General features: G+C 38.7%; 1 protein-coding gene across 1 annotated transcript in view; it reads right to left on the reverse strand.

Moving 5' to 3' along the window:
- The window catches only part of MDFIC (MyoD family inhibitor domain containing), a gene marked incomplete at its 5' end in the record, with an annotated part of 110963 nt that overhangs the window by 2416 nt on the left and 81660 nt on the right, over positions 1 to 26887 (reverse strand). The window contains one exon of the mRNA XM_007944046.2: positions 22944 to 23219. Within this exon, the coding sequence (XP_007942237.2) occupies positions 22944 to 23219 (276 nt within the window). The remainder of the gene's footprint in view (positions 1 to 22943; positions 23220 to 26887) is intronic.

A 26887-nucleotide genomic window follows, 5' to 3' on the forward strand; every position in this document is an offset into this window, starting at 1 on the left:
CACAAGAAAATCACCACGGATCAAAGAATAGAAGCTGAAGAAACAAGGACCTTCCCTCAGAGCCAACCAACAAAGAATGCCTTCTCCTATAGCCAGCTAACTGAATTTGGACTGCTCGCCTCCTAAACTGTGAGAAAATGAATTCCCGTTGGTTAAAGCCATCCACTTGCAGCACTGCTACATGGCAGCACCAGAGAACTAAGGCAGGATCTCTCTGGTATTCTTATGGAACTAGTAATTCAATAATTAAACTGGGATCCATCAAACTAGGATTAATATGTTTTACTTCCTGATACAAGTGACTGAATTCCACAATTTCAAAGGTTTTTAATTTCACAAGAACTAAATAAAAATAGTAGTGAGACTCTCTGGGTGGGTCCAGCCATCATCATTTCTGAAATAATTCTTCTGCCTTTTTCTAATAACAGGGATTTGCACATCAGCAAATGTGAGTAATGACATAGTGATACTGTTTTACCACTTCCCATCCTTCTAAAGAGCCTTACTTCTGTTATTTCATGAGATACCTTTAATGATGCATCATCTATAAGCTAACTTTTTAACTAAACTTCATGAACTGATAATAAAAGGTGGAAAATCAAACAGATTACAATATAGTAAGTTTAATATGCCATAATATTCTAAAGTTCTTTCCTTTACTCTTTGAGATCTAGAAAGAGCTGTTGCTGTTGTTGTTGTTATGTGCTGTCAAGTCGGACCCGACTCATAGCTACCCCTCCCTTGGGTTCCCGAGGCAGTATCACTACGGAAGTAGATTGCCCCATCTTCCTTCTGAGGAGTGGCTGGTGGGTTTGAACCGCCAGCCTTCTGGTTAGCAGTCAAGTGCCTTAGCCACTATGCTACCAGAGCTAGCTTTATTATTATTAATGATAAGAAGGAAATAGTGTTTAACTGACAGCAAGCCAGTTGTATTCAATGTGTCTTCAAAGAAACACCTATGTTAAATAATTCCAGCAATGCTTCATTGAGGCACTAACTTTTTTTTTTTTTTTATTGTGATTTGGGTGAAAATTTACAGAGCAAATACACTTTCCATACAGCAGTTCACATACACTTTGTCTCAGGACATTGACCGCAACTTACCACAATGCAACATCTCCCCTCCTACTTTCTCCCAATAGTTACCTCTTCCCTGTGTCCATCCCTCCATGCACTCCTGCCCCCTGAACTGTGCATAAGCAGCCCTTCTTTCTCCCAGAGGCACTAACTTTCTATTCTACTGTGGAACACTTAGATTTGAAGACTGGGAGAGGGATCCTACAAAAACTCACTTGATGTTGAACAACTTTTAACTGACTATTCTTAGAACCCTAGAAGTAGTCACTGTGCACTTAGATTTTTTGCATATTATTCATAAAATCTATCATCATAAAAACATATGTAATGAATTTATTCTGTTTAAAAGGGAAAGAATGGATTATTTCAGGGAGGATATGTTTTCATTACTTTTTGTGTTTTTATTTTAAAATTATTTTGTATCAAATATATTTGAAGCTCCTCATAAATATTCTTTTAATCATAATAATAATCCTCTTAGGTAGTACATGTATTAGCGCTATTTAACCAAGCAGAAATTGACTTATCGAAAAGTTAGGAAATTTGCTCAAGGCAATAGAAGCTGCTTTGCATCCAAGCAGCAGTGAAGAATCAAATGCACTGGGCAAAGCTGCTGTGAAAGACCTCTTTAAAGTGTTAAGGAGCAAACGTCACTTTGAGATTAAGGGGTGTCTGACCCAAGCCATGGTCTTTTCAGTTGCTTCATATGCAAGCAAAAGCTGGACAATGAATAAGGAAGACCGAAGAACTGATGCCCCTGAATTAGAGTACTGGCAAAAAATATTGAAGATATCATGGACTGTTAAAAAATGAAAATATCTATTCTTAGAAGTAGTACAGCCAGAATGCTCCTTAAAGGCGAGGATGGTGAGACTTCATCTCACATGTTTGGGACATGTCATCAGGAGGGACTTGTCCCTGGAAGAGGCCATCATACTTGGTTGAGGCTTGGTGAAAAAGAGGAATATCCTCAATGAGATAGGTTGGCAGTGGCTGCAGCAATGGGCTCAAACATGGCAACAACTGTGAGGATGGTGCAGGACTGGGCAGTGTTTCATTCGGCTGCAGAGTCACTTTGAGTTGGAACCAACTTGACGGCACCTAACAACAACAACAGAGGCAGAGCCAGGATCAGAATGCAGGCAGTTCACCTCTGGAGTCCTTGCTCTAACCCAACATGCTATGGTAGATTACTTCTAACACTTGGTTGATCAAGTGTAAATATAAAACACTCTGCTGATTGGTTTGCTCATCTACCTCTTTTTGGCTTTCATTCACGTTCCTTTTCCTTTCTAAGGATTATTCTGAATTTCAGTTTTAATGAAGCATTGACAGTATGAACGAACCTTCAACAAATAAGAATAAAGTCATCTTGGAGTCAGAGGACTGATAAGCCAATCACACAGCTGAAACAGACCTAAGAGGGTAGGTAACCTAGAAAGAGATGACATCTCACTTCGAAGACACACTACTTATAACTCTAAAACAAAAAATAAGGCCCACAGTTACAGCCACAAGAGCAATGTAGAGATTACACAGGAACTTGAGAATGGTAAAACAAGATAATGACAGAAGCCCCAAAAGATTAAGTCATACCTATAAATATTAATATTTACAAAAAAAAAAAAAAAGTTACCCTCTTAAAACATGAGTGCCACTTATTAGAAAGGAAATTTGGACTACTCTGAAAAACCAAATTCATTAAAGGGTATCTAAAAAAACTACAGACTCAAAAATCATTTTAGAAATTATAATGATACTAAACAAGATACATCCACAGAAACATACTCACTTTCTATACTTCATAAATAGAGAAATACAGAAAAAACAACCAGATTAAAAAATGGATCCCTAAATACTTTCAAATAAATTTAAGAAATCTGATTGTTTTCTTTGCCAAATAAAGCTTCTTTCCAGCTGTGCTGTATTAAGAAGAGTTTGATTGGGACTTGGGGTACTGGGAAGGTTAAAATAAACTAAAAAGGAATAGCTGTTACAGTTTCCAGGACTCTCTATCCTCCCCGGGAGAATCAAGAATCATAAAAGGCATTAAGATGGTGGTTTTATTAAAAGCAAAAAGAAGGTAAGAATTATCAAACCCAAGGAGACTTGACTAAAGAAACAAACTTTCAAAAAAGATGAGTCTTCTGCATCCATGTGGTGCATGGTCAGAGTTCTTTTCCCCTTTGTACTTGAGGTTTTCAGTTTTTATGGTTTTATTCTGTCATGTTTATAGTTTTTGCCAAAAGTGTTTAACCTCTGAGAAGCCAACTAGGTTCTGGGAAGAATGCCTGTCTTAAACTGGGCCAAGCAAAACTTGCACAATTCAGTGAACTAAGAGGAAAACTCAGCACAAGACTGACAGCTACTGTAAATTTAGGAAAACAAAAGAACATTCCAGCAGCAAAGTAGCTCAAAAGAAAGCATAAAAAGGAAATCTTTAGCACCACATTTGCTACAACAACTGTTACGATTCCTGCAGACACAACCCCAAACGAAACACTTTGGTCCTATGAAAGGTCATAAATGTTAAGCCCATGCAGCTGGGGTAACTGGAGGGCTTGTAACTTCCCAGCATCAGTAAGGTAACAACAAAAACCTACTTAAACAGCATCGTAGATGCCTGGTGAAAATACCTGTGATGGATCCAAAGAGCTTTCTTTCTATTGAAATGAGATAGAAGATTAGTTTTTGTAAAAACAAGTTAGTTTAATGAAATTATCCCAAATTGATTTACCCAATCAGTATGTGGCCAGAAAAATCTTACATTAGGAAAATATAAAGAAAGCAGCCTGGTCCTAGTGAAAGGAGCCTTGATTAAGAGCCATCAAAAAACTATGTGCACAATAAACTCTGCTCTAAGGCAGTCTCTTATCTGTCTCAGTTTCCTCTTTGTAAGATGTGGTGTGCCAGGTACCCTGGATTTCTTGGAACACACACCAAACAGCTTAAGTAGAGTACAGGGAAGAAGAGAGAGCAGTGAATTCTCAGAATAACCCACAACCCAGTTTTGAGTGAATGCAGATTTGTATGGGTTTTATCTTGACTAATCTCTAATAAAGGCTTCTATGACGGAAATGTTTGAAAATTCTTTTTTAATCTGGTCCCCATGAGATAAAGTATACACTGGCAAACAAAGGGCCATCAGCACTGAACCGGCCAACAATATGCCAGAAAGCAATTGCATATTAGAACGCGGGCAAAGTTATGTGTAGTAGTAATTTAGAGACTACCTTGAGATCAGACCTGAGTCTAGTGTCGTAATCAAAGCACGGGGGTTCTAGATTCCTTAGCTGCTCAGGGTTACATCTGCCCAGAGGTGGCACAATGTGATTTACTGCTCAGGGTAAATCTGGTGGGGTCAAGGAGTACCTCTTCCCAGAGAGTGCTTTCCTGTGACTACTATTTCTCAATACAAAATTTAAGAAAAGCAGGCTAGAAGTAGGTTCTGGTTATTTTGAATCACAGCCGAGATGGCAATGTTATTTATTATCTAGCCTCTGTGAAAATCTGGCTGTGAGGGACGAGACACAGACGTCTCCGGGGAGTTCTGCTCTTCAAGTGTGTGTGGGGGCAGGAAATATTTACTAACACAGCACGGTAGCTCTGCTTCAAGTAGCTCAGTGTCTCCAAGCTGGGGGACAAGAAGCGTTTCTGGCCTCCAGCCCTAGACTGACCTGCTGCCTGAATAAACTGGCCCGATGTATGCCTCCTACACAGAACCCTCTGGCACAGTGGTGTCCTGAGAGGCCATATGTCTCAGCCAGAATACAGTCAATATTTTCCTAGTTGGGAAGAAAGTGAGATAGGTCAGGAGGTAAAACGAAAGTTAGACAAGAGCTACATTTTCCACTGCAGCACAAGAGGACTGACTATACTTAGGGAAACTGAATTTTACTTTTATTATGTATCTTTACTATTATCTTTCCTTTCAAACTCAAAGGAACCTTGGGAAAAACAGCACCCCTCCCCAATGCAGGAATTCCTCAGTAATTTACTTAATTTCCAAACTCTGGAGTCTCTGCTCCTAAGAGAGGTGCATTTGTATCGTAAATATAGTCAACTCTTGATAAGATAACACAGATATTTTTGTTTCTCTTACTTATTTCTTTATCTTGCTACCTTACGTGATTGATTCATTAAATATTCCACACTCTTACATTTGTTCTAGTAATTGTGGATCAAAATTTTAACCACCCACCAGCCATTCATCTGAAGGGAGATACGGCCTCAGAAACCTAAGGAGGGGTCACTATGAGTCGAATCCGAGTCAACCACAGTGAGTTTGGTTTGGTTTTGGTTAACGGTTAAAATAGCCATTTCTAAAGAATTATATTTATGACAGCCTTTTTGTTTTCCAGGGATTTCACACAGGAATCTGGAGAATAAAAACCTCAGTTTAAAAGCAGAGTTTATTAGGAACATTTTACACATAAAGTTAATACTTCAGCAGATAGAAAAACTAAAAAAAAAATTAAAATTAAAATAAAAAAAAAAGAGTAGAGATTATTTGCATCAGTTTACTGACTTCCTGGGGCAGTGGTAGTTCCCTGGTATCCTTCCTGGCTGCCGTGCGGGAGGCCTGGGTCGCGTTCTCTACCAACGCAGCTCATGCACCAGCACCATCCGCCTGTCAGAGGCGGCTTGAGTGCCACTATGCTGCTGAACGTTTCAGTGGAACTCCCAGGCTAAGAAGAACTAGGAAGAAAGGCCAGAGAGCTACTTTCAAAAATCAGCCAACAGAAACTCTACATATCCTAACAGACTGTTCTGCACCAACAAGGGGCCATCTCAGGACCAGGAGCATTCCTTTTTGTTGTGGCTGGGGTTGCCATAAGTTGGGGGCCAAGTTGATGGCAGCAAACAAAGTGAGTCTCTACAACATTTTAAGATCACAAGTTTCACAGCTGGATAATAACATTACTATCCCCATAGAGGAGCTCTGGCAGTGTAGTGCCTAAGGCACTTGACTACTAACCAAAAGGCTGGCGGTTCAAACCCACCAGCCACAATCCACAGAAGTAAGGTTGGGCAATCTACTTCCGTAGTGATATCACCTCAGCAAACCAAGGAGGGTCACTGAGTCAGGTCCAACTCGACGGCAGATAACAACAACATCCCCATAGGGTTATGGTGAGGTTTACAAGAGATAATGTATATAAAGTGCTCAATAAAGGATTTAACATATCACAGAAAGGTTAGTGGGTTTGAACCACTAACCTTCTGGTTAGCAGCCAGATGCCTTATCCACTACGCCACCAGAGCTCCCTCTGACTACAATGATGGCAGAATACTTACTCTAGGTAGGTCATGTTCCTCTACCTACCTACCTTCCACTTATTTATCCTGACTACTATATCAAAGAAGGTCTGTAGCATAGTACCTAAGGCATTTGACTGCTAACCAGAAGGCTGGCGGTTCAAACCCACCAGCCACTCCTTGGAAGGAAGGTTGGGCCATCTACTTCAGTAGTGATACTGCCTTGGAAACCCAAGGAGGGGTCGCTATGAGTCCATGACATAACAACAACAACAACTATACCAAAACAAGGCCATTCTAGTTTAAACCAGGAGGTTTCTGAAAGGCTCTGTTCAGAGCTCAAACACTTGCAAAAAGAGAACTAAGAAGGCAACTCTAGGAAACAGAATCTGCAGCAAGTTAGAGCAGAAATCTGCCTGGGAAAAGCTTGTCTATGGCTACAGTACAAGAATTCAAAATAATAACCTATTTTTTCCATATTTCAATGATTATCCATTTTTTTCTCTAGGAAGCTAAACGGCAAAAACAGAGTAAGTCTTTAACTTTAACTAAACTTTTAACTAAAACTATTCAGTGCAGACTTTATTAAATTGGTCAGTTAAAACACATTTTTAATACAGAGAATTTAATTAATAATAAGCTAGAGTATTATTTCTGGGCAATATAATCTACTTAGATACTAAAAGCATTTTCCTAAACAGAGTCAACATTCAACAGTCACTAAAGTTGTTAAAGTTTATGGCTAGGACAAAATATATGAAAGTAAATCCTCCAGTTTTAATGAAATATGTTTATATAAAAACAAAACATAAATCTCTCCCAAATGCTTAACTTCATATATTCTCCAATTTTACTTTCCTAACTGTATTTATTTCATAATTCACATGGTTGGCTTCACCCCTTGTTTTTTGTCCTCGGATTAAATATTGTGTAAGGTTTATTATGAAAAGAAACCAGCTGCCTTTAAAAAAATAAAAAATAAAAAAAATAAAAAATATATATATATTGTACCCACTGGCATGATTCCATGAAAGGTTTCAAGGTTGATGATGAAAGCTATGCCAGATGCTTTTAGCCACTGCTATTAGCCTATCATAAACAGACCCACAGGGCTGGCAGGTCACCTATGATGTGAGGTCTCTGTGGCAGCATCAGAATAAACAAATGCACTCGCAGCAGACTGACCTGGTTGGCATTTAAGCTGACAATTTTCACAGGCCTTAGAACATACACAGCAATTCTCCAGGCACCTGACTGTTGCACAGAAAAGAGTCCAAAGGGTGACGCAGCAATGCAAGAGGCTGAGAGGTCCCCAAGGGGCTGTTCCTGAAGGTCCTGGAAGCAGGGGCAGCATCCCCGGTAGGAGGCCCAGGCCTCACGCGGGCCAGGAGAGCCTTGCCCGGAGAGGGAGACCCCTGAAGCTCTCTGCAGCCCTGACAGATGAGACAGGCCCCAACCAAAGAGACCCAGCGGTGTGACAGACACACCAGGTGAGATGAAGAGGAGCATGCAGAGTCCAACGTCACAGAGAAATCAGACCCCAAAGCCTGTTTCAAGGCAGTGCACAGGGGGTAAGTCCTGTTATTTATGGAATTAATTGGCAAATCGATGACAGTACTTTGTTACTCTTTCCACATCCCTCCCTCTCCAGCTCTCTCCCCATATTTTAATAACATTTGATTTTTTTTTTAAGGCAGTATTATAAAGCTCAGAACAGGACAGTATGACATTGAAATTATAAGGTATAAATATCTCCACATTAATTTAGTGTACAAACAATTTCTGAGCCAAGAAAATCTATGAACATGTTGTTTACAAGGACTCTAAAATTAACCAAAGCAGCTAAACCTGTTTTTCTCATATAATAAAAATTGTGTAGTCTTGCATAGGAGGCCTTGAGAAGGACTACTACTGGGCTTATTGCAATATTTAAAGCATAAGAAAGTTAATAAATGTCATGGAAAAGAAGGTAAGGATAAAAGCCCTGTAACTGAGCCACCTCTTGATCCTCGACACTCGATCCATGTTACCACCACCACATCCCTCAGCTGGGTTCTTCCAGGGTCCCTGCTCACTGGTTACTCTCGCCACTAGGGCAACAAATGCCAGAACTCTCAAACTAAAAGCTCGAAGTGTCTGTGGTTCTTGTTGTTGTTGACTGTGTGTATGGTTTAAGTTCGGCTTACAGCAACAGGGAAGTAAGGGCATGCTTTGGAGATATTTGGGTTTGGTTCCATACTGCCACAATAAAGCAAATACTGCAATAAAGAGAGTTACACTAACTTTTTGGTTTCCAAGCCATAGAAAAGTTATGTTTACACTATACTGCAGTCTATTATGGGGTTCTGGTGGTATAGTGTTAAGGCATTTGGCTGCTAATGGGAAGGTCGGTGGTTCAAATCTACCAGCTGCTGCTCTGTGAAATAACGAGGAATCAGTCTACTTCCATAAAGATTTACAGCCTTGGAAACCCAGTGGGGGTCACTATGCACTGTAATCAACTCAATGGCAGTGAGTTTGGTTTGGGGTTTGTAGTTTATTAATTGTGCAGTGGCATTATGAAAGGTTTGAAATATTGTGAGAATTACCAAAATGTGACACAGACAGGAAGTGAGTAGATGCTGTTGGAAAAATGGCCCCTATAAACTCTCTTGACACAGGGTTGCCAAAAAACTTCAATTTGTAAAAAATGCTATATATGTGAAGTACAATAAAGCAAAGTACAAAAATAAGGTATGCCTACGACATATCTGGAGGCACAAAAATAAAGTTGGTTCAATTCGTGATCACACCGCCATCTCATCGAGTGGTACGAACAAGCAGGTCTTACCCTCTGGTGGCGCAGTGCCTAAGGCACCTGACTGCTAACCAGACCCACCAGCCACTCCTCGGAAGGAAGGTTGGGCAATCTACTTCCATAGTGATACCGCCTCGGAAACCCAAGGAGGGGTCGCTATGAGTCGGGTCTGACTCGACGGCACATAACAACATCAGCAACAACCCTCTTTATGAGGACCACGTACGCCACCAGAGCTCCCGTCTAAATAATTGAGCCCTGCTTTCTAGTCCTGGCTCTGTCATTAGTGGCTGAGTGACCCTGAGCAAGTTATTTCATTCTGTGTCCATATGCATACAAAGGGGAAATAATCTTCAAGTCCTTTCTAAGTACTATGGTTCTGGGATGACATAATGGACTATTATCTATAACCAGTAGATTACTTCCTAAGTCTAGCTCAGAAACTTTTCTTGGCCTTGAAAAGGACCACTGCTGGGCTTATTACAATATTCAAAGCACAAGCAAGTTAATTAATGCTGACTGCAAGAAGATAGCTAAGCCCAATGGCAAACGGCTATGCTATACAGTGCCATGAAGGCACAGATTCTATTACGGATTGAATTCTGTACCCCAAATGATATGGTGAAGTTGTAGCCCCTGTTCTTGTGAATGTAAGCTTGTCTGTAAATAGAGTATTTGAATATGTTTAAGTTATCAATTAAGAGGTCATAGTGGATTCAGGTGGGTCCTAATGCACATGGCTGGTGTCCTTATAAAAAGAAGAGATACTCTGGGTGAAGAAGCCCAGGTGAAGATGAAGGCAGAGATCAGAGCGACGCATCTACAAGCCAAGGAGTGCCGAGATTTCCAAGAACCACCAGAATCTAGAAGAGGCACGGGAGGATCTCCCCCTTCAGCGTGACCGTGCTGACACCGTTTTAGACTTCTAGCCTCCAGAACAGTAAGACAATACGTTGGCAGGTCAGGGCACGTCAGCTCCTCTGTGTTGTCCATTGCTGTATTCCAGTAACCGAAAGAGTGCCTGCCACACAGTAAGTGTTCAATAATCACTTGTTGGATGAATTAGAGTCACAGAGAAGATTTGCTAAGGGATTTCGAGAACCCGGTTGAGGCCAGAGAGAACACACATACAATGACAACAATTTCATGGTCTTCCAAGTTTTCTTGAGTAGTGTTCAGATTCTCAGCATAGACAGAAGTTAAAAAGACAATACTCAACGGCAAATAACAACAAGAAGAAGAAGTTCCAAAAGGTAAGTGTGCCAGGATTGACAGAGTAGCAAGCAATTTAGGGGATTCAAGAGATTCATATCTGGATAAGGAAAAAAATGTACTGGCGGGGAGGGGAGGAGAGAATATGGCATATACATGTAAGTTCATGACCCTTGGTGTGTTTGAGTCCACTGTTTTAGTCACTAAGTCAATCCATCTCACCAAGGGCCTCCCTCCTGTTCACCAATCCTTCACTTTCCCAATCATGGTGTCCTTTTCTGGCAACTCGTCTTTGCTGATGACATATTGAAAGTGAGTGAATCAAAGTTTCACCATCCTCACTTCTAAGGAGCCTTCTGGTTGGATTTCTATTAAGAATTTGTGTGTGTGTGCGTGTGTGTGTGTATTTTTTGTTCTGCATGGTCAGTTAGAGTTCAGGAGCCAACAGAGATTCATAACTTCTTCTGAATAAAAGTGTATTTAAAAAAAGATAAGAAAGAAAAAGAAAGCACTTGATTACAAAACAAAAGGAGACTCACTGCAGAGCCTACCACACAGGGCTGGGCCCATGGCAGACAATAAGTATCTTTGCTTTGATGTAATTCATTTGTATGGCCCGAGGTAAAGATTACTTTTGGTTTAACTTCTCCTGTCACTCCACAGAACACATTCTCTAAGAGTTATCTACCATAGATGTTGAGATATTCTTTCTAAAATAACTAATCTTCTGTCATTCCAAAATGCAATCTCTGCATCCCTCCCTGAGCATAATTATTAGGAGAAAAATAAACTTCAACTTTCACTGTCAACTTTAAATTATGTTATGTTGGAGAGCTGTTATTCCCCAAGAGGTCCAGCTCCTCCAGTGTGATTTCCCAAGAGAAGTCACAGTACAAATTTAGGCAGGTTTAATATGTCTTTGGAAAACCAGTATATTAATCCACTTTGCTCTTTTCTTTCAATTATCTTCACAGTTTCTTTCCACAAACCCCTGTGTTTCCAGTTTTCTAAGAGACAATGACCATTTACTTATATGAATATTTTCTGTCCTTCAAAACGAGGTGGATGATTAATTTCTCTGACTAAACTGTTTTGTAATTATTCAGTCTATTATTCTAATTGCTGTTTACATGTACTTGAGAGAATGTCCACCACTTTCCATCCTCCCTTTGGTCAAGTATACAAGAGGCATGGAAGCAAGTACAAATTACCAGGTCCTGTGCTTTGAAAGGTGGCCTGAGATGAGGATCAATTAAAATCCCATGGAAAAAACTGTTTGGGAGCCCTGAAAAATATTTTTCACTAAACTGATGACTTCAAGGCATTTCCTCTGTTTTCTCCAGTACTTATTTTTGGAGATTTAAATTAACATCACCCAAACTGTAGCAGGAAGAAAATGTAAAGTTAATTTCCTCCATTATTCTATATCCTGATATTGCTGATAACCTGTTGGTAAAAGTATGTCTTTAAAATGTAAATGTTAAAACAAGAATTACTTAGGAATTTGTTAGGTTAACAGCTTTAAGGTAGAAATAGGAGCAACTATTTTATTCTTTTCAGTTCATATGTGCTGCTGTTGAGTGTCAGTGAGTTTGGATTCACAGTGACCCATGAGATAAGGTTGAACTGCCCTACAAAGTGTTCCTGGATGTTATCTTTAGGGAGCGATTGTCAGTTATTTCCTCTGTGTAGCCACTGGGTGGGTTCGAACTGCCAACATTTCAGTTAGTAGCTAAGCACTTAACCACTGTGCCACCAGAGCTCCTTTCAGTTCAATATAACATGAACCAAAACAAGCTGTTTCAAAAAGCAATCTCTGGTCTCTCCCTTAAGAAAATCACACACAGAAATGTAAATTTACAAAACAAGGAAGTTACAAGTACACTTATTTTTCCTACAAAGAATACTTAGGCTACAAAGAAGGCTAGATCAGGGACTCTTAGGTGTTGTGGTGGTTAGGTTTGTGTCAATTTGGCTGGGCCTGGTTGAATGGCTGGGCAGCTGGATGTAGCATTCCCCATGATAAGACTGTAATCAATTCCATGGTGGAATCTAATGGGAGCAGCTGAGTAGATGCCCTAGGGATTTGGTCTGCTTCCTGTCTATGAGGAGAAGCCTTGGGGAATGGTCTCTAGCTTATGGCACGCTTGGACCCTGCATGTAGCCATGTCGTTGTTCAGCAGCCTGCCATGCTCTGCCAACCTTGGGACTTACAATGGACTTAAATTAATGGCCTGCCACGTGGTTTGGTAACATCAGGACTGTGCCTTTTTACTTGCCAACCTTGGGCTTGGCAGCCTCAGCAGCAAGCAGCTGTCTGAGTGAGGAGATGCCTCTAGCTTCAGTGGGCTGGGAGCTAGAGGCAGAGCTGAAGCCCAACGCTGAGGGTCTTTCACCCAGCCCCTAGAGCTTGGTACTTTGAACTTGGACTTGAAGCCTCCAAATTTTAAGAATAAACTCCTGTTTGTTAAGGCCATCCCATTTGTGGTATATTCTTACCAGAGTGGCACTAGGTAACCAGAACAGGTGTCATGTGCCATGAACACAAAACAATACTATAAATAAAAAAAATACATAGGATTTCAAAGGAAAGCAGCTACATTAAAATAGTTATAATATTAAAAACTAAGGTATAATATATGTGCTTCTTTACTAACAAATTAATATAAAGATCTAGTGGTAATCTGATACTACTTAATTTTAAACTAGTCATTAGCATCAACAATTTTTCAACATCTCTGCAATAAACATAATATGATATGGAAACATCAAAGTCACTCATATAAGTAGTAGTAGGTACTACTAATACCACTGAAATCTGTTGCCTGTATTTATAATTAAGGCTATGGTTAAACTCCACTTAGAGTTTAAAGGTTAGTGAAATTAAAGTTGCATTATTTTTTTTTTTCCTCATCTAAGTCATGTACCCTCAAAACTAAAGCTTGAGGATCACAGATGAATTTTTCAAATATTTTCCCAGAATATTCAACTTAAATCTTATATTTAAGAATATCACTCTGTTAGAGTTTTTCATACATTTAACAACTTTATACCATGAGGTCCCTCTACGCTATTTCACATTGTACTAGTTGAGAGGTATACCATACTAATTATGAAAGGTTCTCAAAACTACAATATTTTAACACTATATATAGATATTAAATTTACTGAAAACAAAGAGAAGCTACTATTTCTGTGTTACTTCAATTAGATTTGGGAGTTAGGCAGGGTCATTGGGAATGTAATTAAGAATCACAACAACAAACAGCTAAGTATATATTTTGAAAGAAATCAATACAGATATCATCAGATTCTAATTCCATCTAGAGAAAAAATCATTGATGAAAAAGTCTTGGGTCCTACATGGAAATGTTGGAGCTCTTTTTTTAAGCTGTCTACTCACACTTACAGGAGCGCTGGTAGCATAGAGCCTAAGGCATTTGACTGCTAACCAGAAGTCTGGTGGTTCAAACCCACCAGCCACTCCTCAGAAGGAAGATTGGGCAATCTACTTCCGTGGTGATACCACGTTGGAAACCCAAGGAGGCATCGCTACGAGTTGGATCCGACTCCACAGCAGTGTGTTTGGCTAATGTCAGATGGATCTTGTCTAAGTCAGAGAATATCAGAATGATGTTTATCTCTATTTTATTGACTATGCAAAGGTATTTGACTATGTGGATCATAACAAATTATGGATAACATTGAGAAAAATGGGAATTCCAGAACACTTAATTGTGCTCACTTGGAACCTGTACACAGACCAAGAGGCAAACCGAACAAAGGGATACTTCATGGCTTAAAATCAGGAAAGGTGTACATCAGGGTTGTATTCTTTCACCATATTTATTCAATCTGTATGCTGAGCAAATAATATGAGAAGCTGCAATTAACTACCTGTGACATGACACAACCTTGGTTGGTGAAAGCAAAGAGGACTTGAAGCATTTATTGATGGAGATCAAAGGCTACAGCTTTCAGCATGGATTACAACTCAACATAAAACAAAAATTCTCACAACTGAACCAGTAAGCATTATGATAATAGGAGAAAAGACTGAAGTTGCCAAGGATTTCATGGTACTTGCATCCACTGTTAACACTCATGGAAGCAGCAGTCAAGAAATAAAATGACATTTGGGCAAGTCTGCTGCAAAAGACTTCTTTAAAGTGTCAGAAAGCCAAGATGTTACTTTGAGGGCTAAAGTGAACCTGGCCCAAGCTCTGGTATTTTCCATCACCTCATATGCATGTGCAAACTGGACAATGAGTAAGGAAGACTGAAGAATTGATGCATTTGAATTATGGTGTTTGTACCATGAGTCAGAATTGACTTGATGGCACCTCACAACAAAAACAACAACCCATACTCACAGACATAAAAACTAAAACTACATGAAAAGAGGATAAAACACTATTGTTGAAAATATCATGAACCACTGCCATCTTTACTTCCTATAAATTACAATATATAATTAAATGAAAGCATTCAAAATTTCCAGTTGAAAGGGCATAAAGAGTTGGGAGAGAAAGTAAGAAAAAGAGAATTAGAAAAAGAAGAGGAAGAAAGAAGGAGAGATGAGGGAGAACGGTGGGAAGAGAGAAAGAGATGGGGAGATAGAAAGACAGACAATCAGATGGAAAGATGTACTAGGAAATAACAACCAAAAGGACACAACCAAAACTCTGCAGTTGATATCTGGAGTCGGCAGGCCAGACCTTCAGATGGAAGCTCCTTTCAATAATGCAGTCACACCTAGCCCTGGACTAAATGACTTCCTTTGGTTCCTACTCCTTCAGAATCTTCCCTTAAAAAAAAACAAAAGAAATTCTATATTCCAAGTTAATTTTCCCTAACTTAAGTTTTGGGAAATTATTTCTCAAAAGAATGTAGTGCTAAAACACTGTAAGCAGTTGCTGTCTAGTCAATCTACTTCACTGTGATCTCATGTATATCAGAGCAGAACTGGGTTCCACAGGCTTTTCAATGGCTGATTTCTCAGAAGTAGACTGCCAAGCCATCCTTTCAAGGCCCCTCTGGTTGGACTTGAACAGCCAACATTTTGTTTGACAGCTGAGCACATTAACTGTTTCCCTCACCCAGGGACTCTACCAATTGCTGTCTAACCCATGATGACCTCATCATGTAGGGAAAAAAACAAAATAAACTAAAAACATCCAGGATAGTTAAGATGAAGCCATAAATGACAACAATAAAAGAGAACACAGCATCATAAAAACAGTTTTAATTAAAAACAAAGGAATATGAATATAATCCAGCCTGCCTGGGCTTAACATTTATATTTCCCTTTCTTCCAGATTGCCAACAGGCAGGCCACCGGGCATTCAGAGATGAATTAAGGTATGGATTACATCAGTATATTTCTTCAGTTCAACAGCTGATTTAAATATGCTTATTCCCCTATCCTCTAAACCGGAACTTAATTTTTTTAAGGGTAAAATACCTTATCTAATGAGGTAAAATTTAAGCTAAAGTGAAATACAAAAAAAAAAAAAAAAAAGTTTTTATTTGTTGTGAGCATCTAAGATTAAGTTTCACCATACGTGCTTATGTCAAATATTTGAAAATAAAAATTATATTCAAAGAAAAATACTCTGATACTAATTTTCCTTGGGTATACTCTTTATAAACTGCAAGAAACCCATGAGTCATAATCCAATTTTTGTCAGAAGATTCAAAACATCCTGCCTATTCTGTATCTTTTCCCAAAAACTTCCTCCTTTAAACTGTAGTATTATGTAGTGTCTGTGCTATTACTGTAACTATGAAATAATTTTTTGAAATCATTTTAAAATGAATGGAAACTTCTACCACATTTAACATCACTCACTCCAAATGATAAAATATTCTCTTAGATGGAGGGCTTCCAAAACTATAAATTTACTTTATCACGTCCTACTGGTCACTTAAACAATTTCTACTTAAATAAATAGAAAGTGCCTTCTATGTCCAAGCACCATACGAAAGCAGACACTACTGTGTAGGATAATGTTCTCAAAGCATGACTCCTTTCCTCTAATGATGCAAAATCCAGGCAAGAGGATAAGACAGATATAAATAACTACCATATATATATATATAAATATAGTAGTTATACATATATATTTATATACAATATATATATAAATATAAATAACTACAAGACAGTTTGTAATGGATCTCCTCCCTTTTTGAACATCCTTCTTCTGCATCATTGATGTCCCCCCTTTACTGGATCATTACCAACAGTACTCAACCAGTTTATCCCATTTCTAAACACATTCCCTTTTAGCTACAAACCCTTTTTCTATTCCCATTTAGAAAAACTCCCTCAACAAAGTAGTCTAGACTTTCAATCTTTAATTTCTCCCTCCCATTTTCTCTAGAACCCATTTCAATCAGAATTTTAGCTCACAACACTAAAATTAGAAGATCACCAATGACTTCCATATGACAATTTCAGTGGTCACTTCTCATTCATCTTACCAGACTTCTCAGTTGCACTTGACACATGATTATTCCCTCCACCTTGAAACACTTCCTTCACTTGGTCAAATATTTTCTTCACAAGCTCCTCCTCTTTACTGGCTCCTTCTCCATCGGCTGCTACTGATCCTCACTTTTCTCATGGTTTCTCTTCATTTTCTGACCTCTAGCTCTGGTAGCATACTGGCTAAGACACTTGCCTGCTAATCAGACGGCTGGCGGTTCAAATCCACCAGCCACTCCTCGGAAGGAAGGCTGGGCAATCCTACTTCCGTAGTGATACTGCCTAGGAAACCCAAGGAGGGGTCGCTATGAGTCGGGGCCGACTCGACGGCACATAACAACAACAACATATTGGGGTGGTCCAAAGCTCAGTTTTTAGAGTAGCTTTTCATTCTGCCTCCTAGGCAGAAGTTCTTAACCTGGGGTGCCTATCAGAATTATACAGGAAATTCTAAAGATGACTTGACGTAACTCCATTCCAAATGACTGAGAATCTCCGAGGGTAAGGCCCAGAGTTGTATGTTACAATTTCTTACTTCTTTTGCCCAGAAGGTTTTACTCCAAATACACAGATGTCAGATTGAAAGACCTCGCTCTAGATGACTGCACCCACTGTACAGCCTGTACCTTGATGACTCAAGAAATACATCTCAGGTTGCAGATCATTCCTCTGAACTCCAGACTCCCCTATCTGACCACCAATTTCACATCATCACTTAGATATGTAATGGGCATCTCAAACTTAACATGTTCATAGACAAATTCCTGAACTTTATCCAGAAACTTATTCCTCCTGCAGTCTCCTCATCTCGGTTAATAGCAACTGCGTATGTTCAACTGCTCAGGCCTAAAAAAAAACCTGGGTATCATCCTTAACTCCTATATTTTTTTCACACTGCAATCCCACCCATTAGTAAAGCCTGCTGCTCTACTTTCAAAATACATCCATATGTAAGAACATTTTACTACCTGACCATGATCACCCTGACCCAACACCATTATCTCCCATCTGAATTATTTCAATAGTCTCATAGCAGGCCTCCCTTCTTTGGCCTTTGTGCACCTGTAGTCTACTATCAGCACAAAAGGCAGGAATGATAATTAAACATGACAAGTCAGATTATGTCAATCACCTGTTCAAAACCTGTCTCCGGCTTCCCAGATTACTCAGAGCAAAATCAAAAGCCTTACAATGTCTCATTAGGCCCTGCATTATCTGCTCCCCTTATTCACTGTCCAGTTCATAGAGATGTTGGATTTTAGAATAAGATGTCTGAAGGAATTTAGTGCCTTTGGCTACCTCCAGGAATAACAGCGATAACAGGATTTCCTTACTACTCTTCTTAAAAACTTACCTGCCAAGTTCACGATTAGAGTTCTTAGGGGAAGAGAATCTATAACTTTTGTCAGATTCTCAAAGAAACCATGAAACCAAATATTATCAGAATTACTGTGTAAGGTACTATCATAATTAATTAAAATTCAAATTTATTATAAGTTAAATCTTAACTTTTTCAAGCTTTTTTCTGTGATAGTAATTCAGTGAAAAGTAAATGACATTCAAATATAAATATGCTTTAAATACATCTGAAAATTAACCTTCTGTCTCTGATTTTTCTGGATTATGCAGCAGTTTACTTAGCTTTTCTACACTTTTTTTTTCTCTAATTCTTTAACTGTTTGTTTGTTTTTTTCCTTTCCTTTGTAATGATACTATGTTTAAAAGGTCAGCACTTTGCATCTACCAGCCACTCCGCAGAAGAAAGATATGGCAAATGGTTTCCACAAAGATTACAGCCTAGGAAACCCAATGGGACAGTTCTATTGTATCACAAAAAGTTGCCATGAATCGAATCAACTTGATAGCAATGAGGAATCAATCTAAAATTTAAGAAGCTATCAACTTGTGGTTCAAAACACAAGTCAGAAATATGACACTGAGAACCATACCTGCCCATGCTGTCAAGGGTTTCCATTGAAAGGAAATCCAATTAGTACACAAGAAACAAGGATTGAGTGGGAACTTGAGATAGGCTTTTTAATCACTGAAGATCACACTTCCTCATACCAAGTTATGAGGAAGCCATTCAACAAGCTTCTAAGATTAATATGTTGACACAACCCATACAGAGTGGAACAATCTAGGTTAACAATTTAGTAAACATGTCTCTGGTTGCCCAAGTCCATAGCTTTGATAATGATTGTGCACTCACATGGTTCAGTGTAAGGAACTCTAAATTTAAACTGTAAAGAAACTATAAGCTGGCTTGTCAAGGAACTATCATTATTACCCTTCCATAGTTTCACACTCACCCTCCCTCCTGAATCCTTCCCATTCAAATTTAAGTATACTCAAATCTTTCTCATCTTAAGAGAAAGGAACACAAAACACAAAACAACCAACCAGAACAATGTTCCCAGATCCCCACATCCAGCCTGAACTCTGGTCTTTCTAAAGCTATTATCATCAATTATGTTTCTTCACATTCCACAACGCACATCTGGCTTCTCCATGAAGATACCCTTAATAAGGTCTCCAAATGGCATTCACAGTGTTTAATCCAACAGAATTATTTCAGTATTCATCCTAGTGGACCCATCAACAATATATGGTACACTTGAAACATTCTTTCCCAGTCTCTGTGACACCAACTTCCTCAGTTTGTCTCTCCTCTCCTCTTACAGATCCCCTCAGCCAGATAATCTTCCTCTTTGTTCTCTGACCTCTTCCCCAGGCTATCTTATCAGTGCCATGGCCTTACTCTATCTATCTATCTATCTGACATCACCTCTGGAGGAAATTCTGAACTGTTCCATGGGATTATCTCCCAAGTACTCAAGCTGAACTCACACACTACTCCACCAAACTGGCTGGCCTCCAGTGTTCCCTGAGTCACTCAGTTCTCAGCCATCTGACCTTTCCTCTTAAGTCTCTACTTAAGAAAACGCATGCAGATTCACAGTTAATATCCTTTCCAGGAGTACAAATACAAATTAGTATGTTTGGCTTTAACTCCTTCTCCAAAGCTCCAGTTCAACATCTCCAAATACATTTAGAACTCTACTTGCATTCTGTATCACCATTTGAAGTTGAACCGTCTAAACTAACTCACATCAGCCCCACACTACATTCAGCTATCCCTTCTGATTCCTAATTGTTATTCATTTTCTCAGCTTATGAAACTAGAAAATGAATGTCTTGCATATCTAACTGTTGTTCCAATTATACAAGCATTAGCCCTGGGTCAGGGTCCCTCAACTGATCTTGAAAACCTAAAAAAAAACAAATATTCCACAGCGGGCATTGACCATAACTCTTTAGTTGAAAACAAACTTTCAACCTGGTTACTGTATCTGCTAATTGCCATTTGACCTAATACAAACATTACTTAAATGTTTCACCATTCTATAAAAAAAAAATAAAAACGTGGTACAGTCATAACATTTATTCTTCCCACTTAGATGATTATTCTGAAACCGGGTTTCTAAATAGTCTCACCTCACTATCCCACACCCTAAAGCTTCCTGGCAAATCTATCTGTATCTCTATTGTTTTATTTCCTCCCCACCCAACTCCTGAGTGAATGCTAAACTAATTTAAATTGTTAGAGCAGGGCAAAAGATAGCCTGTCTATAAAACCAAAGCAGCAAAAGTCCATCCATAGCTAATAGTTTCTATCTATTAAGATGACTTGCAAAGACTTCAGCGATTGTAAGAGCAGACCTCTGAGATTTGAGGCACATTTTGAGGTATCCCTATGTTTTAAAGGCTAAACTATAAATTCCAGACTCTTTGCTCCTCTGTCAAGTGGACAGGCATGAGGATAATTACTATAGATCACAAATTACATAGTTAATCTATTCTCCTACTCTCTAAAAGAATATTTATTTAAATGTTTACTTTGAATCCTAGAATAGAGAAGCATCTTTCCCTTATGAATACTTCTGATAGGTAAATGTCTCATTTTTTTTAACAACAGCCAATTATGTATTTCAAGTAAACAAAAGGCAATGATTTATATGTGCAAAATGAGTTATATTTTGACATAGTCAATTCCTCTTATGCTTACCCTTCTCACTCACACAAACACACCCCACATTGTATTACTATTGTTCCATTTAGTGTGTTGGCTGAGCAGTAAAATTCATTAAAATCCTATTTTCCAAAGGACCAGCAAATTTTGCTTCAGAAGGCACAAAAAATATAATTTTGAGGAAACATGAAACAGGATAACAGAATTCTAAGCAATCCCAGTAAAAGAAATCAGCAATGGCTAAATTCTTTAGCATGCCAGCCACATTTATGGAGAGGACCCACTTCTCATAACCCCCGGCCCAATCAGAACAGTTTCCATGATAGGAGTAGGACTACACGGAACTTCCTCATCCAGATCTCCATGATTTTTCCTAAGTGTGAGTGTACACGTGTGGCTGGAGTGGTAGGGAAGGTCAGAGAATGGGAGAGGAAGAAAGAGGAGACTATATCTCATTTGTATCCTCTTGGTTTTTCTCTTCTTTCATTTGACTAAAGGCTACATTCAGACATTAGTATTAAAAGCAAGCAAACAATGAAAATTTTTATAAATCCAACTATTTAAAGCTGGATTCATACGCAAATGTTACCATTCTATAACAATAAAATGAATAAACATGAAATGGAAAATAATAGGTTAGGAATTTTATAAATAAACTCAAATGTATAAAACAAGTAGATTTCACTTACATTATTTTACCCAATCACCTAGAAGCCAAGAAAATTGCATTGCCTGCCCAAGTCCTTGGAGAGACAGTTTAGTTAACAGCCTACCTGTGCTTCTGAGATGACCACACAGCTTACATGTCAAACTCATTTTAAAGTGTCAATCATGTTCTTTTCAATCTAATTAGTTTGGAAAGTAGTGTCACTGACCTGGAACTCTGCAGACCACTTATTATCATATCATTTGATCAACCTAACACTCTACCTCAGTTGAATTTGAGACACCTATAGCCAAAATGTAATATCCTTGCTCCCACTCATTATGAGTAACTCTCAGCATAATTTCCTATTTACAACTCAATTTATCTCTATGAATAAGCATAGCCAGCTTCACAGAGGCAACTCACAGAATCTCCCTTATTTAAGAGTTCATGGTAATTAAAATTAAAAGGTAAAGAAACTAAGGAAAAAATCTCTCTCTATCCATCTAAGGGTATATATCAGATTTGAGTTTTTAAATGTTCAGAATTGTTAAAGGAGGGGAAAGACAGCAGAGGGAGTGGAACATGAATATTCAGTGAAAATGCGGCCCCTTAAATCTGAAACTTCTTTTTTTTACTGCAAAACTGATAACAAACCATATAAAAGCAGGGTAAACACTAACTGTCATCACACGGGTATGTTTTATAATAAAGAAAAACTTAGTCAGGTTCATAGTATTTAAACTGACTTTAACCAGGCCAAGGCAGGATTTAGTTGAGTTCAAAGGAGTAATGTCTAGTTCCTCTAAGCTTAGAGATCACAGCCAAGTGTCTCTAAGGAAGGAGCTATGGGACAGATCACAATGAGATTGCAGTCTAGAATCCAGACACTATGTCCTTGATGCCATGGACAGGGGTAGGGTAGGGTTGGGGTGGCAGCATATTGACCAGAGGAAGCTGCTGGGTCTAGCAACAGAGAGTATCTGACCCACTCTTTGGCAAGAGCATACAAATGTACAAATCTTTCTCCAGTTTTAGCTTTGCTTATTTAAGGACTGAATGGTTGGGAAGACAAAAACCTAAGCTGGCAATCTTAACTCTGAACCACAGAATAGCACACTGCATCAGGGAAGGAAAACACTCTCCTACATATCATCTATGCCTTCAAAATGGTGGATTTCATATTTATAAAGGTAGCATTAAAAAAAGTAGTAGCAGTGACATTTCACGTAATGACTATTTACTCTAGGGAATGCCACCTTCTCTATCTTATGTTTCCTTTAGGGAAGTTCAATTGCATTTTACCAAAACTGCTGTTTGTCTGAAGGACAGAGCAAGATTCTTCAGTGATGTTTATTTAATCAAATAATTACTGGAGAATATGATTTTACTTCTGGTCAGAGAAAACAGGCACATCTAACAAACGTACCTTCAGGTGAAGAGCCCGTCTTTTGGGAAAAGACAGCATTAACTTTACTCTTCTTACTGATATCGCTGTTCACCGACAAGCTGGACTGAATTTTTCTATGCATTTTTTGAGAAACAGGTGAGGAAAGTTTTCGATTGTCTGCAGATACTTGTTTGACCCCATGGTGAATTCCATTCCCATTGCTCAGACTCGTGTGGCCGTTCTTTATCTTGGCTATTTCCTCCTCACTCGATTCCGGTGCTGCAGTTTGAAGCTGAGGCAAGCGCTGAGGTTGGGCTAAATGAAAAACAGGAAAAATGTAGCCAGTTAAATACAGTCAGTAACCATTTTTTTGTTTTGTTTTGTTTTGTTTTAGAATTTAACCATGATACTAAAAATGAAAAAGAGAAGAAAAGAAAAAGAAACAGAATAAAATACAGTAAAACCTGTGGCAGTCAGAATGTGTGTAAGCAGGAAACCTGTCAGAGAAGGAAAACTCAAATACTTTCCATTAAAATGATGGCTAGAAAAGTGGTTAAGCCTGCACCCTGTGAAAAAGATCTTTGCAAGACCTAGAAAAGCAAAGCAGTCCTGTCAAGTTCACAGTGTCACTGTATTAACAAACATGGACACTGTAGTTAGGTGCCACAGAGTTGATTTCCACTCTTAACGACCATAGGGTTTTCCAGGCTGTAATCTTTATGGAAGCAGATTGTCATGTGTTTTTCCCATGGAGCCACTGGATAGGGCCAAACCACCAACCTTTCAGACAGTAGCTGAGCACTTAACAACTGTGCCACTGGGGCTCCTTCATATGGACATAGAGAAAGCATAATTAACAATTACAAAAAGGAAAAAGGTAATTCAACAGTCATTCCGTAAGTACTGATTGTTTTCTTTGTGCTGGGCCCTCTTCTGGGTGCGATAAACACAGCAGTATTATCTCAGTATCTCTAATAACAAAAATTTACTCTTCTGAAATCTTTTAAGATAAAAATAAAGAAGTAATGAATTCCAATGTTCAAAGCTCAACAACATATAGGAGAATAAAAAATAATGCCATTTTAAATCCTGGAAAAGAGAACCTTTTCTATGTTTATTCTTTAATTCGACTTAAAAATAAACGAGTTGTGAAAAGTTGGGAATAGAAGGGAATTTCCTTAATCTTATAAAAAAAAAAAAAAGTATCTACCACAATTAAACATCATTATTTTAGAAGTACCCCACTTTTGGTCAGGATCAAGAAATAAATGCCCACCTTCCCCATTTTTACCCAACATTACACTAGAGGTCCTGGTGAAAACAATAAACAAGAAATAGTAAGTCTGAGTCCTGGAAAGGAAGAAATAAGATTTTTGAGATGTGTTTATGATTTGAATGCTCTGGAGAAAAATCTAAGATATTACAAATTATAAGTTCTAGAAAACTGTATTAATTCAGCAAAAGCAATACAGGATCAATCATGTAAAAATCAACAATGTTACTATATACTAACAGTAACCAATTAGCAAACATACAAAAAAAGAAAAAAGGAAAAAGAAAAAGAAACAAATCCTATATGAAGAATTAGGCTAGAGGAGTAGGAATTAAGGTAGGAAAAATAAGCTAAGGTTTTATGGCAAAAAATTACAAAACATAACTGAAGATCATAAAGAAAACCAAAATATATGGACAGAGTATAAATATGTTAATTACCCTCAATTTATAGTAAATACAATTCCCATAAAATTTTCAACAGAGTTGTTTAAGGTACTTGACAAGCCAGGGGAGTATCAAGAATTATCAAGGAAATTTTAAGGAAGATAAAAAGTGGTTGTGGGTCTTAAGAGATTGCAAAAACCAAAAAAACAAACAAACTCACTGTTTGGAGTCAGATCTGACTCAGCCACCCCTCCTTGGGTTTCCAAGGAAGTATCTATCACTATGGAAGTAGACTGCCCAACCCTCCTTCTGAGGAGTGGCTGGTGGGTTGGAACTGCCACCCTTCAGGTTAGCAGTCAAATGCCTTAGGCACTATGTCACCAGAGCTCCTTTAAGAGATTAGAAATCTTATTATAAAACTACAGTAACTAAAGCAATACAGGTTTCCCCTGCTATCTGAAAGTACAGTATTTCTATGGAACCTTTCATAAGCTGAAATGGCATAAAGTGAAGAAGCAATTACCATTAATTATTGTTGTTGTTGTTGTTATGTGGTGTGGAGTCAGACCGGACTCATAGCAACCCCTCCTTGGGTTTCCGAGGAGGCAGTATCACTATGGAAGTAGATTGCCCAACCTTCCTTCCGAGGAGTGGCTGGAGGGTTTGAACCGCCAGCCTTCTGGTTAGCAGTCAAGTGCCTTAGGCACTACACTATCAGAGCTCCTCCATTAATTTATGTGGGCAAAGTTTATAAGCATTCCAAGACCCAGCAAAACAACGTACCAAATCATATCTCTTAACACTTAACACCTTAAATAACATTAACACATAGTGTTCACAGACACAGCTCCAAACTCTGGCAGCTTGATGCTGAGTGTAGTTTCCAGGAAAGGGGCTTGGTGATGCCACTCTCAACTGTTCAGATGTGTGCTGTCTCTTTCATGCCCCATCTTCCTCCCACAGAGCAGCTGGTGGTTGGTTTGAACTGCTGACCTTCTTGTTAGCAGCCAAATGCCCTACCCACTATGCCACCAGAGCTCCTTAAGTATATGTATATCTCATACAAATAAATTCCAGATGTATTAAATGTCAATATATGGAAAATAAAACTTTTCAATTTAAAGAAAAATATAGGAGGCTGTTATAATAGCGTGAGCTCTGGTGGCATAGTGGGTAAGATAACTGGCTGCTAACCAGAAGGCTGGTGGTTCAAACCCACCAGCCACTCCTGAGAAGGAGGACTGGGCAATCTACTTCCATAAAGATTTACTGCCTCAGAAACCCAAGGAGGGGTCGCTATGAGTCGGAATCAACTCGATGACAGTGAGTTTGTTTGTTTGGTGGGTTGGTTGGTCATAATAGCATTACAGTAAGGAAGGTCAAACAAATTTCACTCTTTGGACAGTGAATCATAAAACTTGCAAAGTGAATATTCAACATTTGTGCTGCCCAGCATTTCTGAACACCCACTAACGTTTTGGATAGATTGCCCTATCACAATCCCTAGGCTCCTCTGTAGCTATGGAGCGAGAACAAAGCACCTAACTCCTGCCAGTCAGAAGCACTCACATATGGCTGCCATTCTAAAGTGACCAAGGCAGCAGCCACACAAGGGAGGTGGATCTTCTTGGCATGGGCAGTGGAAAATGTATTTGTTAGTCTCGCACTTGGAAGAGCTTCTGGTATCCACTCCCAAACGGACCAGTGGTGCAGTAGTGGGATTTTCATTAGAGAAGCCTACTAATGGGCAAGGTCCTTAGTCTTTGACTGTTGAGCTCTGGAGGAGTCTATGCACTACTAATAGATTTGCTTTCCATTTTAATTAGCCAGGAAGGATTCTGTTTATTTATTTATTTTTTTGCAGCCCTGACCCATCTCCCTCAAAAAATGTTATCTGTTTCCACTCATTAAGTAATGAGTTTATCATTCAAAATTACTATTTACCTCAGTTATATAGGTAGGATAGCTACCAATCATAGCATCTCAGCAAAAACAAGAAGAACTTATGACACAAATTTTACTACACTATCATTTTTTGGAATTTTTAAATCTAAAACTACCATTTCCTTTAGTCTCTTTTCCGTTTATAGTTATGAAATGTAAACTAAATATGAACACTAAGAACTCTTCCAGTAGCAAAAGTATTGCATGCAAAGCTCTCATAAACCCACTAAACCCACTGCCATGGAGTCGATTCTTTCTCATAGCAACCCTACAGCACAGAGTAGAATTGCTCGATAGGGTTTCCAAGGCTGTAAATCATTAAGGAAGTTAACTGCCACATCTTTCTCCCATGGAGCTGCTGGTAGGTTCCAACTGCAACC

Source organism: Orycteropus afer, unplaced genomic scaffold (assembly GCF_000298275.1).
Source record: "Orycteropus afer afer isolate SDZICR_OR568_19922 unplaced genomic scaffold, OryAfe1.0 scaffold00007, whole genome shotgun sequence".
In the NCBI taxonomy this organism is placed as follows: domain Eukaryota; kingdom Metazoa; phylum Chordata; class Mammalia; order Tubulidentata; family Orycteropodidae; genus Orycteropus; species Orycteropus afer.